This window comes from Rana temporaria, chromosome 2 (assembly GCF_905171775.1).
Source record: "Rana temporaria chromosome 2, aRanTem1.1, whole genome shotgun sequence".
NCBI classification, from domain to species: domain Eukaryota; kingdom Metazoa; phylum Chordata; class Amphibia; order Anura; family Ranidae; genus Rana; species Rana temporaria.
Window position 1 is genome coordinate 252161229 of NC_053490.1, and position 15575 is coordinate 252176803.

At 40.3% G+C, this 15575-nt stretch overlaps 1 protein-coding gene across 1 annotated transcript in view; it reads right to left on the bottom strand.

Moving 5' to 3' along the window:
• Nucleotides 1-13975, bottom strand: part of TMEM132E (transmembrane protein 132E) — a 662885-nt gene extending 648910 nt beyond the window's left edge. The window contains exon 1 of the mRNA XM_040336772.1: nucleotides 12583-13975. Within this exon, the coding sequence (XP_040192706.1) occupies nucleotides 12583-12694 (112 nt within the window). The 5' untranslated portion in view covers nucleotides 12695-13975. The remainder of the gene's footprint in view (nucleotides 1-12582) is intronic.
• Between the last annotated feature and the right edge of the window lie 1600 nt (nucleotides 13976-15575).

Sequence of the window (15575 nt, forward strand, 5' to 3'; positions counted from 1 at the left end):
CTTTGTTTCAGTGGGCGACGTTTAAAGGCTAGGAACACATTAACACCTCAGTACTAACATGTTTCTGCATGTCCAAAAAAGTGGGAACAAATTAGACGATGAATCATGTTGGGGGGGTCCTGGCCTTTTTTTATTTGATATGTTTTATAACAGAAAAGAAGGGAACCAGTATTTTTTTCAAAATTGTTTGGCCTTTTTCCTTTATATAGTTACAAAAACAAAAACAAGCCTGTGGTTATTAAATAGCACAACAAAAAAGTACTATCTGTCTAAAAAACAGGAGGAGTATGTACAAACTATCACTTAAAGCGGGGGTTCACCCTTAGAGGGCACTTTTCCCCCTTCGCTTCCTGCTCGTTATTACTAGGGGAATCGGCAATTTATTTTAAAATAGGTGCAGTACTTACCCGTTTACGAGACGCATCCTCTCCGTCGCTTCCGGGTATGGGCTTCGGGAATGGGCGGTCCTTCTTGATTGACAGGTTTCCGAGAGGCTTCCGACGGTCGCATCCATCGCGTCACGATTTTCCGAAAGAAGCCGAACGTCGGTGCGCAGGCGCAGTATAGAGCCGCACCGACGTTCGGCTTCTTTCGGCTACGAGTGACGCGATGGATGCGACCGTCGGAAGCCTCTCGGAAGAATGTCAATCAAGAAGGAACGCCCGCTCCCGAAGACCCATACCCGGAAGCGACGGAAGAAGATACAGCTCGAAAACGGGTAAGTACTGCACCTATTTTAATATAAATAGCCGATTCCCCTAGACCGAACGAGCAGGAAGCTAAGGGGAGATTTTTTTTTTTTTTTTAAATGGGTGAACTCCCGCTTTAAGTGAATAAAGCTTTACTCCAGACAAACAGCTAAATCTGCAGACTGACAACAGTTATTGGTGCCTTTACCTGCCAAAGGTTTGTTTTTCTGTCCATCCAGTCCTCTGATTTACACATCTCTACCATGCAGCACAGGCAGGTGGATGACACCACCTACAGTAAAAAAAAAATGCAATGGAATTCTCTATCCATCCTCAGCCTGCTGACTGGACAATAAAAGAGCAGTTGCAAACTTATATTATTACTTTGCCACCTCCTCCTATCCCCTAATGAGCTTCAGACCTGCAGCTCAGGCATAAGGACATTTACAGACTACTGTCATCACATGTATTAATCCAAAACACTTATCAGAATCTAACATTTCTGACAATTGTGGTCATTTAAATCTGAAATTTAGCAAACAGGTAAATGCTCAAGTGAAAATACATTTACAGTGATTTGAAAAAGTATTCATACCCCTTGAAATGTTGCACATTTTGTCATCTTACAACTAAAAACGTAAATTTATTTTATTGGGATTTTATGTGATAGACCAACACAAAGTGGCACATAATTGTAAAGTGGAAGGAAAATGATAAATGGTTTTCAATTTTTTTTTACAAATAAATATGTGAAAAGTGAGGCGTGCATTTGTATTCAGCCCCCCTGAGTCAAAACTTTGTAGAACCACCTTTCACTGCAATTACAGATTCAAGTCTTTTTTGGTATATCTCTACCAGCTTTGCACATCTAGGAGAGTGACATTTTTGCCCATTCTTTTTTTCAAAAATAGCTCAAGCTCTGTCAGATTAGATGGCGAGTGTCTATAAGCACCAATTTTCAAGTCTTGCCACAGATTCTCAATATGATTTAGGTCTGGACTGTGACTGGGCCATTCTAACACATGAATATGCTTTGATCTAAAACATTCCATTGTAGCTCTGGCTGTATGTTTAGGGTTGTTGTACTGCTGGAAGGTGAACCTCCACCCCAGTCTCAAGTCTTTTGCAGACTCTAACAGGTTTTCTTCTAAGATTGCCCTGTATTTGGCCCCATCCATCTTCCCATCAGCTCTGACCAGCTTCCCTGTCCCTGCTGAAAAAAAACATCCCCACAATATGATGCTGCCACCACCATGTTTCAAGGTGGGGATAGTGTGTTCAGGGTGATGTGCAATGTTAGTTTTCTGTCACACATAGGGGGTTATTTACAAAAGGCAAATCCACGTTGCACTACAGCGCAGTCGCTGTAGAAGTGCAGTCGCTGTAGATCTGAGGGGGACATGCAAGGGAGAAAAAAAACAGCATTTTAGCTTGCACATGATTGGATCATAAAATCAGCAGAGCTTCCCCTCATTTCAGATCTACCCCTCAGATTTGGCAGGGTTTCAAACAAGTACAGGAGTCTTGATAAGTTGACCTAAGAGAGCGCTGCCAGAAAGGGGCCTTTAAATCCATAGTTGGAGAGGGTAGCAAACATAAAGGGCCGCTGAGCCGATCAAACTCATCTCTACTATTACATACTACACAAGCCAAAGGGACATGCAATAGTGATAAATGATAGATGATAAATAAAGATATCTGCAACCTGCAGAGGAAGGCAGGTTCATTCTATTCATTCCATGGTCTCTGATAAGGAACCAAAGGGTTGGGGCAATTATTGGCCATGCTATATCGATATCATGATCTCCAAATCACCCATTAGGCCAATTCTGTGAGCTTGCAGTCTTTGAAAATGTTCATAAACTGGAACAAGTGGACAGATTTGTTAAATACATTTTAGCAAATTCTAATTGCTCAGGATGTAATATAACAGTGATAGAAAATCTGACGGAAACTTGTTTCCACAGTATCAATCAAGAACAATAGGGTGCTGTAGTCATAATTTTTGCACGCATCATACAACTAATGACACGCTAAGCTCAATAATAATTATTTTATTAGCTGGTGCACACACAGAGTGGTCTTTATTCAGGTCTGATCACGGATCAGACCCAATTACCTCAGATCCACCCCAATGCATTAGCTTCAGCCCTCAGATCAGCTCTAATGCATTAACTTTAGCCCTCAGATCAGCCCTAATGCATACATGAAATTCAGCACTCAGATCAGCCCCAATACACAAACCTCAGCCCTCAGATCGGTCACAATACATGAACTATAGGCCTCAAATCAGCCCCAATACATGAACTGTAGCCCTCAGATCAGCCCCAATGCATGAACCCCAGTCCTCAGATCAGCCCCAATGCATGAACCCCAGTCCTCAGATCAGCCAAAATGCATAAGACTCAGCCCTCAGATCAGTCACAATGCATAACCCTTAGCCCTCAGACCAGCCCCAATACATGAGCCTCAGCCCTCAGATAAGTCTCCGTGCATAAGCCTCAGTCCTCAGATAAGCTTCAATGCACAAACATCAGCCCTCAGATCAGCCCCAATACATGAGTCTCAGCCCTCAGATCAGCCCCAATGCATTAACCTCAGCCCTTAGATCAGCCCTAATGCCTGGACCTTCAGACCTCAAATTAATCCCAAACCCTGTAGTAATTATTCTAGCTCAGGCTGGATAATTGTAGAAAACCAGCAACAACTATCTGTGTTATTTTTGTCATCCCCAACCTTCAAAAAAGACTCCTCACTATGTGGTTTCCTTACTTGTACAGCTGTCTGGCTGCTTCCTATATGCCAAAACCACACCAAGTGCTTGAGCTTACCACACACACATTACAAACTGATTGTACATTCCCCGTTAGATCTACTTAGCAGTATGTAGAGCAAGGGCCTGCCTGATTGGATATAAATTGAGTGGACAGCTTATGTAGGCTGTCATTATGTCATTACATAGTTTTGGTAGATCTAAAGTTGATTTTACAAAGATTGTATGGTCAGATTGATGTATGGTTGGTTACCCCTAGTCACAGTTCATTTCATATCAAAGTAGATAGTGATTGGCTGTGAGACTTGGCTTTGTTCCCCAAAAAGGCACAGGACCAGTCTAAGAATGAGACTAAAGCTCAGGCCAAGCGTTCTGAGATGTAATGTAACCACAATGCTTCCTTATTGTAAAAAAAAGACACATTTTATCAAAAGCATGATGTCAATTAGTTACAGTACTCTTTCTGCTTCAGTTGCCACTGTCTACTGGGCCTCTAAATCAATTATATCTTAAAGCTGAAATCCAGGAAAAAGATTACATTGACAGCTAAAATATGTATATGGGAGACAGGTGTTCTGAAAAATGATTTGTATTTTAGCCCACCTAGTCCTGAGACTTATACAGCACTGCAAGACAGCACAGCCAGTCTGGTGACCTCACTGCCATTCCTGCAGTTAAGCAGCAATTTTGGTCACCTCCCGGCCCCCAGCCTGTGCTTGGACAGTTAGCAAATAGCAGAGGGCTACTACCATCAGTCAGTATGTGCCTTGTCACCACATGTAAATGCAGGGCATCTGTTTGGCTGCAAGTGCCTCTTCTTCCCTCTCCCAATCTAAGTGCTGCTCTACCGAAGATTAAATCAGGTCAAGCTCAGATATGTATATAAGTTGTGTGTAAAATATGTTATAACTACATTGTTGTTGTTTTTTTTATCTCTGCCTGGATTTCAGCTCTACTTTTACACTAATATACTTTACAAATTCTTTATTTTGCATTGCCTCAGATTGTAGCTAACGTCAAAAGGGAAGACATCTTTCCTGAATTAAATAGCAAATTCTGACTTTGAGCTTAATCATTTCGTACATGTTATCCTTGTGGTCACAAGACTTTGTCAGTTATATTTTAAGGGGAAAATATGCAATAGTCATGCCAAATATTGCAAAGGAAAATTAATATAGTTACAGTATATGTACATCTGCTATTGAAAAATATCTCTGGAAGACAAAACACGTTATAGGGTGAAATCCAACACATCTGCAGAACAAAAACTTCTGTATTTGCAAAAAACTGAAGGGGCTCTTGAAATGTCCCAGGGCTGCCCCCTTTTGTCTTGAAATGAACTGGTTAAATTATCACTGCAACTAGTCAAAATGTAATATCATAAAGTATCATATAAAATATCATTAAAAAACTCTGTCATTTTGCATTCTGAAAAGAATAACCCACAGCATCCAATCTGTGGGTTATTTTTTATTTTAATTACTGCTCTTTGTTACTTTTTAAGTCTGCTTCGACAACATACTATGTGTTAAAAAAAACTCTGTGTCAATGCTTAACTTAATTCTTGCACGCAGATCTAACAGCAGTTACACAACATGAGTATTTGATATCTTTGCTCCTGAGCACTCTCAAACAGCTCCTGGATGCTCCCTATTGGACAGTGGTGTTATTGCAACAAGCAGACTGGTGCTATTTTAAAGAAACCAAGGCTACCATAGTTGACCTCCTTCTAAAAATTCCCTGGCTGTCATATTCATCTATTGGCTTCAATATGTCTGACACGATGACCCAGAGCAAGTATGCAGATTAAAAAGTCACAACTAATGATGTTCTTGTTCTTGTTCTGACTTGAAGAGTAGGGAAACCATTGATTCAACTTGACATCTAGACACCTAGCATTTTTAGGAGAGGTCAAACTCTATACTTCATATAGAGGTCTCTTCTCAGGCAGAACAAATTTCACCATCAAAACAGATAAACTACAACAGTAAATTCATTTTATAAGATATTATAGTAATGATGCCTATATTATTTTATATTGTATATTATATTATTATTTTTATATTATTCTAAAAACTATCAATGTATTATAAAGTATTATAATTATTATAAAAGATTATTATTATGATCACCATTAATTCTTGTTATTGTTATATATTGTATATGATATTAAAATGCAATCCACAAACTGTAATCCAAAATAATTCATATTCAGGTTTTTCAGATAATAAATGTTTAAATATTTAAATACATGTTGATGGAAATATTGCCTTCTATTCTTCTCCTATAGCAAAGAAGTGACGCATTCTACTTTGACAGTCTCTTACAAGAGTGAATGTGCACGAGGCACACTTCTTTAGGGTGGGAGGGGTGCTAATGAACAAAAAGGCCCACACTGACTGATAGCACTCTCAGTGGTCTGGTAAGCCTTAGACAAAGCCAGTTATGTCTGTTTCTCCAGAAATCACGGGTATTGATTGACAGACATATAATGGGCTCACTGAGCTACACATTAACTAAAGCAGATATTCAACTCATCATGTAATTACAGTGAACAAAAGGATTTTTCATATGTCCTATTTTATTCCTAGTAGTTTTGTAATTTATAGCTAATAGAGATCTCTTCTAAACTTGGAAACATTTTCACAGCAAAATCTGGCTGTACATGTTATATTCTGATTGTACGATCTAACTTCTACAACTAAATCAATTTATATCCTATCAGGTAGGTCCTCGAGCTACATAATTGTAGGTAAATCTAAAGGTAAATGTGCAATTGAAATCAGTAGTTCACACAAAATTATTATTCCCTTATTTATAAGGACCTGAATGGATCTCATGTTCCAACATCCATCCATGTCCATTATTTCCTGGGACTTTATGTTTAGTCACATTACTGGTCAATATTGAGCATCAGTGGTGGCCACTCCCCAAATCTATGTGCCGGCCCCTAATCTACATGCAGGGCACCAGACGAATGAATTTAATGTTTTTATTTTTAAGCACATGATTAGAGCCTGAGGCTCCAAGTGGCTTCACAAAAGGGTGGGCTCGGGGCACAGAGCACTGAGTGACAATAGAAAATTAATATTGCCAATCAGGAATCGGGAGGAGCACTCTTGACCAAGAGGAGAAGCGATTGTATTAGTTGATACCATTGGCGGGGAGGATGTACAGGAAGATCTGGAAAATGGCCGCCGTCACCGGCTCTGCATCCATCATCTGCTCTGAATTGCCACCAAGAGCCTGACTGTCAGTACCACCCACCAGGTGGGAGGGGTCGGGTGGTACTGACCAGTTGAGCACCAGCCGCCTCTGTTGAGAATGTAAAGATGACCTAGCCCCTTGCAGTTATATTGCTGTCATTCGCACATCTGCCATTACATTTACATCGTAACTTGTACAAGTTGTAAAGTAAACAAATGCTTAACTTACGCAGGGAAAATTTAAAGAAAAAAAAAGAAAGAAAAAATATTATACCATACAATTGCTACACAAGCCATATTGTAATTGAATGTTTTTATAATTTGTCGATTGCTACCTAACCTGTATTAGCACCAGACAGAAATAGAATTCTTATGGTAAACACTATAAACTAGCAAGCCTAGTATAACCTTACAGTATCTCCCTTGCAGAAATTCACTCTGGATTCTTGGTTTTGAAATATTTTGTAATTAATGTTACTAGCTTTAATGTAATGTATTACTCAATGTATTGAAATTATTGTCTTACGCTCCTTGTTTGTAAACATTGTAATCTTTTATCTCTTTACAAATACAATGTGGAATAAAAAAATAAATAATAATTTGTCTTTCCTTTTCAATCTGCAGCCGCTGTAATTTTCTTTCAAACTCACTGCAAATATGGCAACCTGGAGGCTTTCCTTACACCACTGGTGTGTGCGTGTGATTGGCTCATTGATTTTCCTAAAATAATGCACTAAAATATAGTCATATTTTTGGCATCCTCTGAAACAAGAATGACATTTTTACTGAGATACTCCCAAGGGGTTGATTACGTCTAAGGGAATGCCGACACTGCAACTTTCCTCAATGGAATAGTGCAAGTGTTAGCTAATAAATAAGGAAAAAGTGACTTCTATTCAGATTCACTGTACCGAAAACAGCTTTTTCTTCAGAGAAGAAACAGGTAGGTCTCAACTCTCAACAAAGTTAACTAAAATCCTTATAATTAACACGGATCACCCAGAGGGGATTTGTTTTCTCAGCACAAGTGGAGTCTTAATATGTTCACCTTAACCTAGCCACCCCATAACCATACCTTCCTTTCACTTTGGTTCTGTTCTGTTTAGCCACACGTAGCAACAAGAAAATCCTGTGTAAGTTACGAGTCTGGGAGTCATATTTTACACAGGGCTATTTACTCCCTCTGTGACATCACTGATTGGCCCAGCCTAATCACATGCGGAGAGTGACATGCACCTCCATACCTGTACTTTTTTGCAGTTCATGAACACTATTCTATCATCATATTTAGGATCCTCATATACCTGGAGGCAATGCATGCATGCAGTGGAGTCTGCCCCAAACATTTTTGATATGTTTCACAGGTCCATCCTGTCCTCTCTCTCTGACAGATTAGTTGTTAGGGTGAGCACTCCCTATAAGTACCGGAGGTAGTGCCTTTTTCCAGGCCCCACATAAGTGCATTATGCCCTTCACTGAGCAGATGTGGCTGCAACGGGAGAAAGAGTGTTGAATCTGCCCAGGTTATCTGTGGCAACAAAAGATAGCTCTGCACAGGGCTCAAAAGGACAATGCTGGCTCCTGCACCACTAGGGGGCACTCATCCTAACAGCTGGTCCATCACAGAGAGGGGATAGGGTGGAGCTGTGAAAAATTTCAGAAGCAATTGTGGGAGGCTTCACTTGTGCGGTGTACAGTTATAGGTATTTTTAATTTGATTAGTTTGAAATCGTGGAATACTTTTCAAGGACTGTATATATACCGGTACTTTTTTTAAATATAAACTAACACAGGTGGATGAGGGAGTGTTGGAGCTGGCCATACAATTAGAATTCCATTTGAACATTTGTAGGAAAACATTTTATCAGAACATTCTTTCTTGCCATCACTAGTCAACTAGTTTAGTTTGGCAGCCCTTTAAGCCCTGTACACACGGGCCAAATGTCAATAGAAAACATCTGACATTCTGCCCGTGTGTACTGCAGCTGGGCCAGCTTCTGTTGATGGGGCATGACCGAAAAAGGTCTGCTGACCAGCCATTGGCTGAAAGGGCTGAGTGTTTTGGCGGGGGGCCACCCCCTGTCAGAACACAATAAAAGAGCAGTGAAGATCGCTGTATTTAACAGCGGCTCCGACCTGAGCTGTCAGAGCAGAGATTTTTATTTATTTTTTTACCTTAATGAAAGGAATGAATTAAGGTAAAAACTGTTTTTAGCTTTAGTATCCCTTTAACTTAAAGCAGAAGTAAACCCATCCATTTAACTGTTACAAAAAACTGTTACATTTCCGACACGTGCTGGGAATGTAACATTTCCATTGGTTGTGAACTCCACCAAACTGTCAAACCATCCACTGATCACATGTGTAACATCATGGCAGTTGTAGATTAAACAGAGGCTAAGATGTCAGCTTCCTTGGTTGAAAACAATAGGGGGAGGGGGGGGGGGGGTTACTTCCACTTTAATCAGTCAGCTTTGTAATAATGCATATTTGTCTATAAACGTAGGTTTATCACACAAATTATCCCAAGTTAATTCATTAAGATAGACGATTATTAATGCCGAGTGCACCATACATTCTCAGCATACTGGAAAATCTCTGTGCATGAGTCACTCACCCTTCTATAAAAGAAGAATAAAACATTAACTGTGTAGAAATCAAATATTTCTTCGAGCCTCATAACAGATTGCAGAAGGTTTGAATATGGTAAGATGTCAGCATGTTCAAATATGGAAAGGTGTCAGTTCATCCATTATTTATGGCCACCTTTAAGACATCTATAGACCATAGATTTTCAACCTCAGTGCTAAAGTATCCTCATTAGGTCATGTTCTCATGCTTTCCTTCACCTTGAACAGATGCTTTAAACCAGCCTTTAGCAACCAGGGTGCCTTCAGGTTTCTTGAGGAAAATGCCCTAAAACTGCCCAAAAACAGTATACAATCCGACAAGTGGTTGAACCCTCTCTTTTAGTTACACAAAGCCACGGGTTTTCATTGTGCACCATTACAAACTTCCAGCTGCCAGCATCCTAACAACCAATGATATCATAGGTTGATAAGGAGGATATCCAAAACCTGCATAGCATCCTCTCCTGCTCCTTTCTGTCAGCACTGGGGTCACACTAACCACGTGAGCAAGAGAAACTGAAGGAGAAGAGAAATAATGGAGCACTAGTCAGTACCAGTGTGCAAAGGTGTACTTGCTTTAGAAGAATAAATCATCTTTAACGTTGGGTGTCTTACATGTGTGGATGTTGCTACATTATGTAAAACTATTGGTTTAAATGTTTACATTTTAAAATGGGGTGCCTCGAGACTGTGAAAAACTTTAAATGGTGCCTTGACTGAAAAAAGGTTGAGAAACACTGCTTTAAATGAATGCCAATGTCATGGTATTTATGCCAACTATTATATCTGAGGCAAATTCCCAAAACATGGTCTGTTGGGGCCACTTGAGGCATATGGTTAAGAAACACTGCTATAGACAGAAGATAATTGTTGCCTAATCCAATGGTCTAGCCAGGAAAGCACTACCGAAGAGAACAATCAATCCCCCTTGAGTGCACTATCCTTGACTGTCTCTAATGTTTCCCTGAGATAATGCCAGTGCTGGAGGTGTCTGCACAAGGTATAAACGTGCATGCTAGCTTAGGTCTATGGCTTGATCGTTCCGCAGAAGAGTCTTATGCCTTTAGATACATTTGGTGGTAAATACTAGGTGTGAGGTTATGGCACAGTGTTTCCGGATTTACCTCCCACTAGAAGAGCTAACTGCATGTATATTACGTATTCTTCTTCCAAAACACAAATATATACTTATGGCATAATTGGTCACTATGCAAAAATTGGTTCTGCTGTGTGCAAAAAATTTATCAAAATAGCAGGAGATATTTAATGATAGAGATACACCTAACTCACATACAGGCGTAATAAAAGCATAGTGTATAAAGATTGCCAGAGGACATATACTACCTACGTGTTAGCCTTTTTATTGTATTTTTGTCTTATCAGCAGAAATGACAGCAGATCATGTCCATGCTCTTTATCATATACATAATTCAATACCCACGCCTCTCCCTAGAGAGCCAGTGTCCTCCCTGACCATGTACGTCCAAGTGGATTTAGCACAGAACGACAAATACACTGTCATTTTGAGAAGTCATTTATATGTTCCAAGTGAAATAAACAGCCAGATGACATAGCACAAACAGATTGTGCTAAAGGGAACACATTCTGCAACAGGCATTGGTATAATAAAATGACATTCTAGTAAAAATTCAAACATGATAGGATTTCAGCTGGGGGAATGTAAAATCAAAGCAATAAAGCCAAGACAGCTTCACCTTATCTGACTTGGATTAAAGCAGGCATATATTTTTAAGGGCGATATCACATAGGTGGTTCTACTGTACACACAGAGCTTTTTTTTAATAGAAAAGGCACCGTTCTTGCCATCTGCTGAGCTGCATTAGCTCCAGCAATAGACATGAATGGGGGGATCACTCTTTGTCACAAGAGCATAGAGGAGGGCGATCAAGTTCCAAAAACGCCACATGCAATGATTGCCCCCCCACGCTTGTGTGACAGGGAAAGTGATTCCTATTCATGTCTATGCTGAGGCTCTCCAACTTAGAATAGGTTAAACTTTCCTCTTAGGAAAAGCAATGAGTTGAGGGGTCCTATAGCTAAAGATGGACAACATTTGTCACAAAACAATTTGGCTTATTAAGTGTAAAAACAGTATGCAGTAAAACATTAACCAATCAAAAATCAGCTCTCATGATTTGTCCACAATAAGATGCTAAAGATGATTTCTAACTGGTTGTTCTGCATCCTTCTGCACACTTCTTTGCATTAAATACACAATAAATAAAAATGTTAACAGTGTTTCATTTTTTTTGTAGTCTGTATGTGTTTTTCTTACTAATTATCAATCAGAATGGTGATACACGTATATGAAAAAACATATGCATTTTACATTTCACTGTCCCTCCAACTGTTTGCCCTACTCTTCCAGTTGTATTGCATTTTGCATTTCAATCATGCAACAAATGGACCTTGTAATCGCATTAACTCTTTACTTTTCTATTAGTATGCAATGCTACACACGCTTCGCTTCTTTAAATAACATTAGCAGGCACTGGGAATGCAACGAGACAAAGCTCAACAGTGCACAAATCCCTATGCTGAGACACATCCACTGAATTTCTATTTAATTAGTATCTGCGTCTCCACATTATGTCCCATGATGTTGTCATGCTTCTCTTTTTCTTTTTTTTTAAGCCTCTGCACAAAAGAGTTAAAAGGAGATCCACAGGGGGGCCACATTTACCCAAAGAACAGCATGTATGTGACATCTCACAATACACATCCCCGTCAGAGCAAAGTGCCCAGCATTTTTTATGTATTTTTTTTAAGGACCAAGCAGAATATGTCACACCTTTAGCAGAAATAGCTTCATAGCACCTTTATGACATTTGTAAAAACTGAACTGCTCATGAAAGAGGCAGGAGCATCCTCCATCCAGCCTGATGATCTATGAGCAACAATGCTGCGGATTCTATCAAACATTAGCCTCACAACCAGTTGCAAGTTGGGCCAGCAAATACATACAGTGACGACATATAACCCACCATGAATACATATATCACAGTAAGTGGGAGATCTGAGCACCCTGCCTTAAGAAAATCATCCTTTAATAGAATCACAAAGCACCAACAAAACCCAACCACACCTCTGATTGGTACCCATGTAGGGAGCATGCTGAATTTAAATGGAAAGGACTCTAGGATACTTAATTTTAGATGCATCAATGTAAAGCTTCTAGTCAACATGTGATTTATAGACCTTCTACAGTCCCATGCCAGACATAGGTTGGGAAGAGTGTCTTTTGGCTGTTGGATATGACTTACCCCTGGCAGTGATGAGAATCAGAAGGCAACAGTAGATGTAGCAGTTGTTATTGGGGCCATGGTAGTGAGTGAAGCTCCACAACAGCCCTGGGCATCTTCTCTTGGCAGTCATAGTGAGGATCTGGCACCTTAGTCTCAGGAGCCACAAAAGCAGTGTCCAGCTCCTATGGCAAGCTTGTGTTGTAGTTCAGCTGCAACTGTATTCTTTGTATTCTCTTTTCCACTAGATTACATTCACCAACAATTTGACACACAAGCTATTATATGCATATTGTTCAGTGTGCCAAATACATATGGGATGCAAGACTTCAGCACTGACATTACATTTCATAGCTCATTCTTCTTCATTTGTAATCACTCAAATTTTGGCATGTTGCCTTGTTCAGTAGCAAAACCATAGCAGTGTTTTTTTGTTTTGTTTTTTTGGCGCTCCACTTTGCGCTGTTAGCAATCACATGACCAAGCCGGATGCTATGCAGGGGCCGGGCATGCAAGAAACTGGCCAGCGGCAATCAAACCGCTGCATCAACCTGTTAATGAAGTGCAGAGACACAGTTAGCATTAATTTTGTTATAATCCTCGAAGGAAAGATCTGCCCATAAAAGCAGAATGGATGTAGCCACTAAAATTTCCCAAATCCGTAAGCGGTTTATTGAGCTGAGTCAAAGGCAGTTATTTAAAGTTTAAATAGAAAAAAATAAAAAATAAAGTTATGGGTTGTGCATTCCTCTCTGTTAGATTCTTAGTTAATCCAGACAGCATCTGACAGGAGGCATAACCGACGACCCCTGTAGGCTACTGACAAATCCTGACCAGGGCAAAAGTAGCTTAGTTCCCAAGGCACGTCGTTTATACAGTCTGCAATGTTCAAGGGAAACAACAGTTATCCAAATCCAAGCAGGACCAATATCATCCACACCATAAGACTCTGCTCATCGCTAGGCACCTTATGCTCTTCCTCGATGAGTTGAACCGGTGCTGCCCAAGTTTTGCTCACAGCCTTAGTAACAACCTGCAGGCGTTTGCGAAGAGAGGCATCATCGCCCCGACTAACCGTCCTTCCCGACTCCAGATTAGGATTCGATCAGCCCAGCGCACAACGACCCCAACCTCGCCTGAGAGCTTGATCTCTCTATGCACTTTTGCCACAGACTGGGCTGCTGAGACAGGACTCTTAACTAGAGAGAGAAAAGATGCTCAATAGTGAATGACAAAACCACAGATGAAAATGGGGGAAAAAACAGGACTTTCATGATTTTTTATCAGAGACGCCTGAAGCCAGTATACACAGGGTGAAGAAGAGGACAGGATGTGATGAGGAGGGAGAAGAAGAACTCAGCTTCCCTGCTGCTGTCGGTTACCTCCTCCTGTCTCCAGCACTGCTAGCTGCTCAATGACTTGGAGGAGTCAGGAGCTCCTGTGTTATATGAAAGAAGGCATCTCTGGCATCCCTTTAGATGTGCATGCTCTTTGATTGTCCCCGCCAGCCACTGTGTTTGCTGCATATCACTTGCTCCCTAAGGACTGTGCTAAGGGCTGGTCACTTTCAGGGCTTGTTCACACCATGTCCATTGACCTGCCTTGATCAACTCAGATACGTGTAGAAAATAATTGTTTACGGTTGCAGTGCATTGCACAAAAATGCAGCATGTATGCACTTTGATGCTTGGTTCACACTAGCCCGCACGATAAAACTAAGGACCCACTAACAGGCCAGGTTTGCAAGATACCTGAAATACATCACAGGTGATATCATTTGCTGCTCAGTGAATGCAGTATTCTAGTCTGCATCTCCCCAAGGTAATACATAAAACCTGGCCTGTTAGTGGGTCCTGAGGACAGGAGTTGAGAACCACTGACTAATGCCGCATACACACCATCCCTTTATGTGATGAAAAAAAACGACTTTTTCTGTGAAGTAAAAAACGACGTTTTTGAAACTTCAATTTTCAAAGACGAAGTTGCCTACACACCATCGTTTTTTCACAATGCTCTACGTTCACCACTTTTTTCCATTGAAGCTCACTTCATAACTAGCTTCTGGGCATGCGCGGGTCTAAAAATGTCGTTTTTTGCTACACACGGTCAATTTCTGTGAAGTAAAAAACGACGTTTTGAAAAACGACACATAAAATTTAAGCATGCTTCAATTTTTTTTTTCGTTTTTCACAATACATAAAACAACGTTTTCCCCCACACACGGTCATTTAAAGTGACGTTTTTAAAAACGTCGTTTTTTTTCATCACATAAAGTGATGGTGATGGTGCATTAGAGTTTTACCATGAGGGTAGCGAAATGTATAATGCGCGTTTCAGGTACTTACCTTTTTCTTCTTTGTTTTAACTTTATCTGAAGTATGGCGCGTTGCGCTGCCATGTCATGACATACTGTGCTGTTTAGTGAGCTGTGAAAAAAATGAAGCACTGCGATGCATTCCTGTACAAATCACATGCGATTTTGTGTGGGCTCAAATCAAACCATAACGCATGAAAAAGGTTTCAGTTATTGGAGTATTTGCACGAGTACAAGTACAAATGCTTAGTATTGACACAGTGTCAATATTGGTGCAACGCTAATTTTAATACAATTAAAAAAAATAGTAATAATAATTTTGACCCTACTGTGGCCTGTACAGAAAACAATAAAGCCCTGTGCACACAATCGGTTTGTCTTATGAAAATGGACCGATGGACCGTTTTCAACGGACAAACCGATCGTGTGTGGGCCCCATCGGTTTGTTTTCCATCTGTGAATTTTTTTTTTCCTATGGATTAAAAAAACGATAGAAAAAAACGATCGTCTGTGTGAAAGTCCATCGGTCAAAAATCCATGCATGCTTGGAATCAAGTCGACGCATGCTCGGAAGCATTGAACTTCATCTTTCTCAGCACGTCGTAGTGTTTTATGTCACCGCGTTTGGACATGGTCGGATTTTTGACCGATGGTGTGTAGGCAAGACTGATGAAAGTCAGCTTCATCGGATATCCAACGA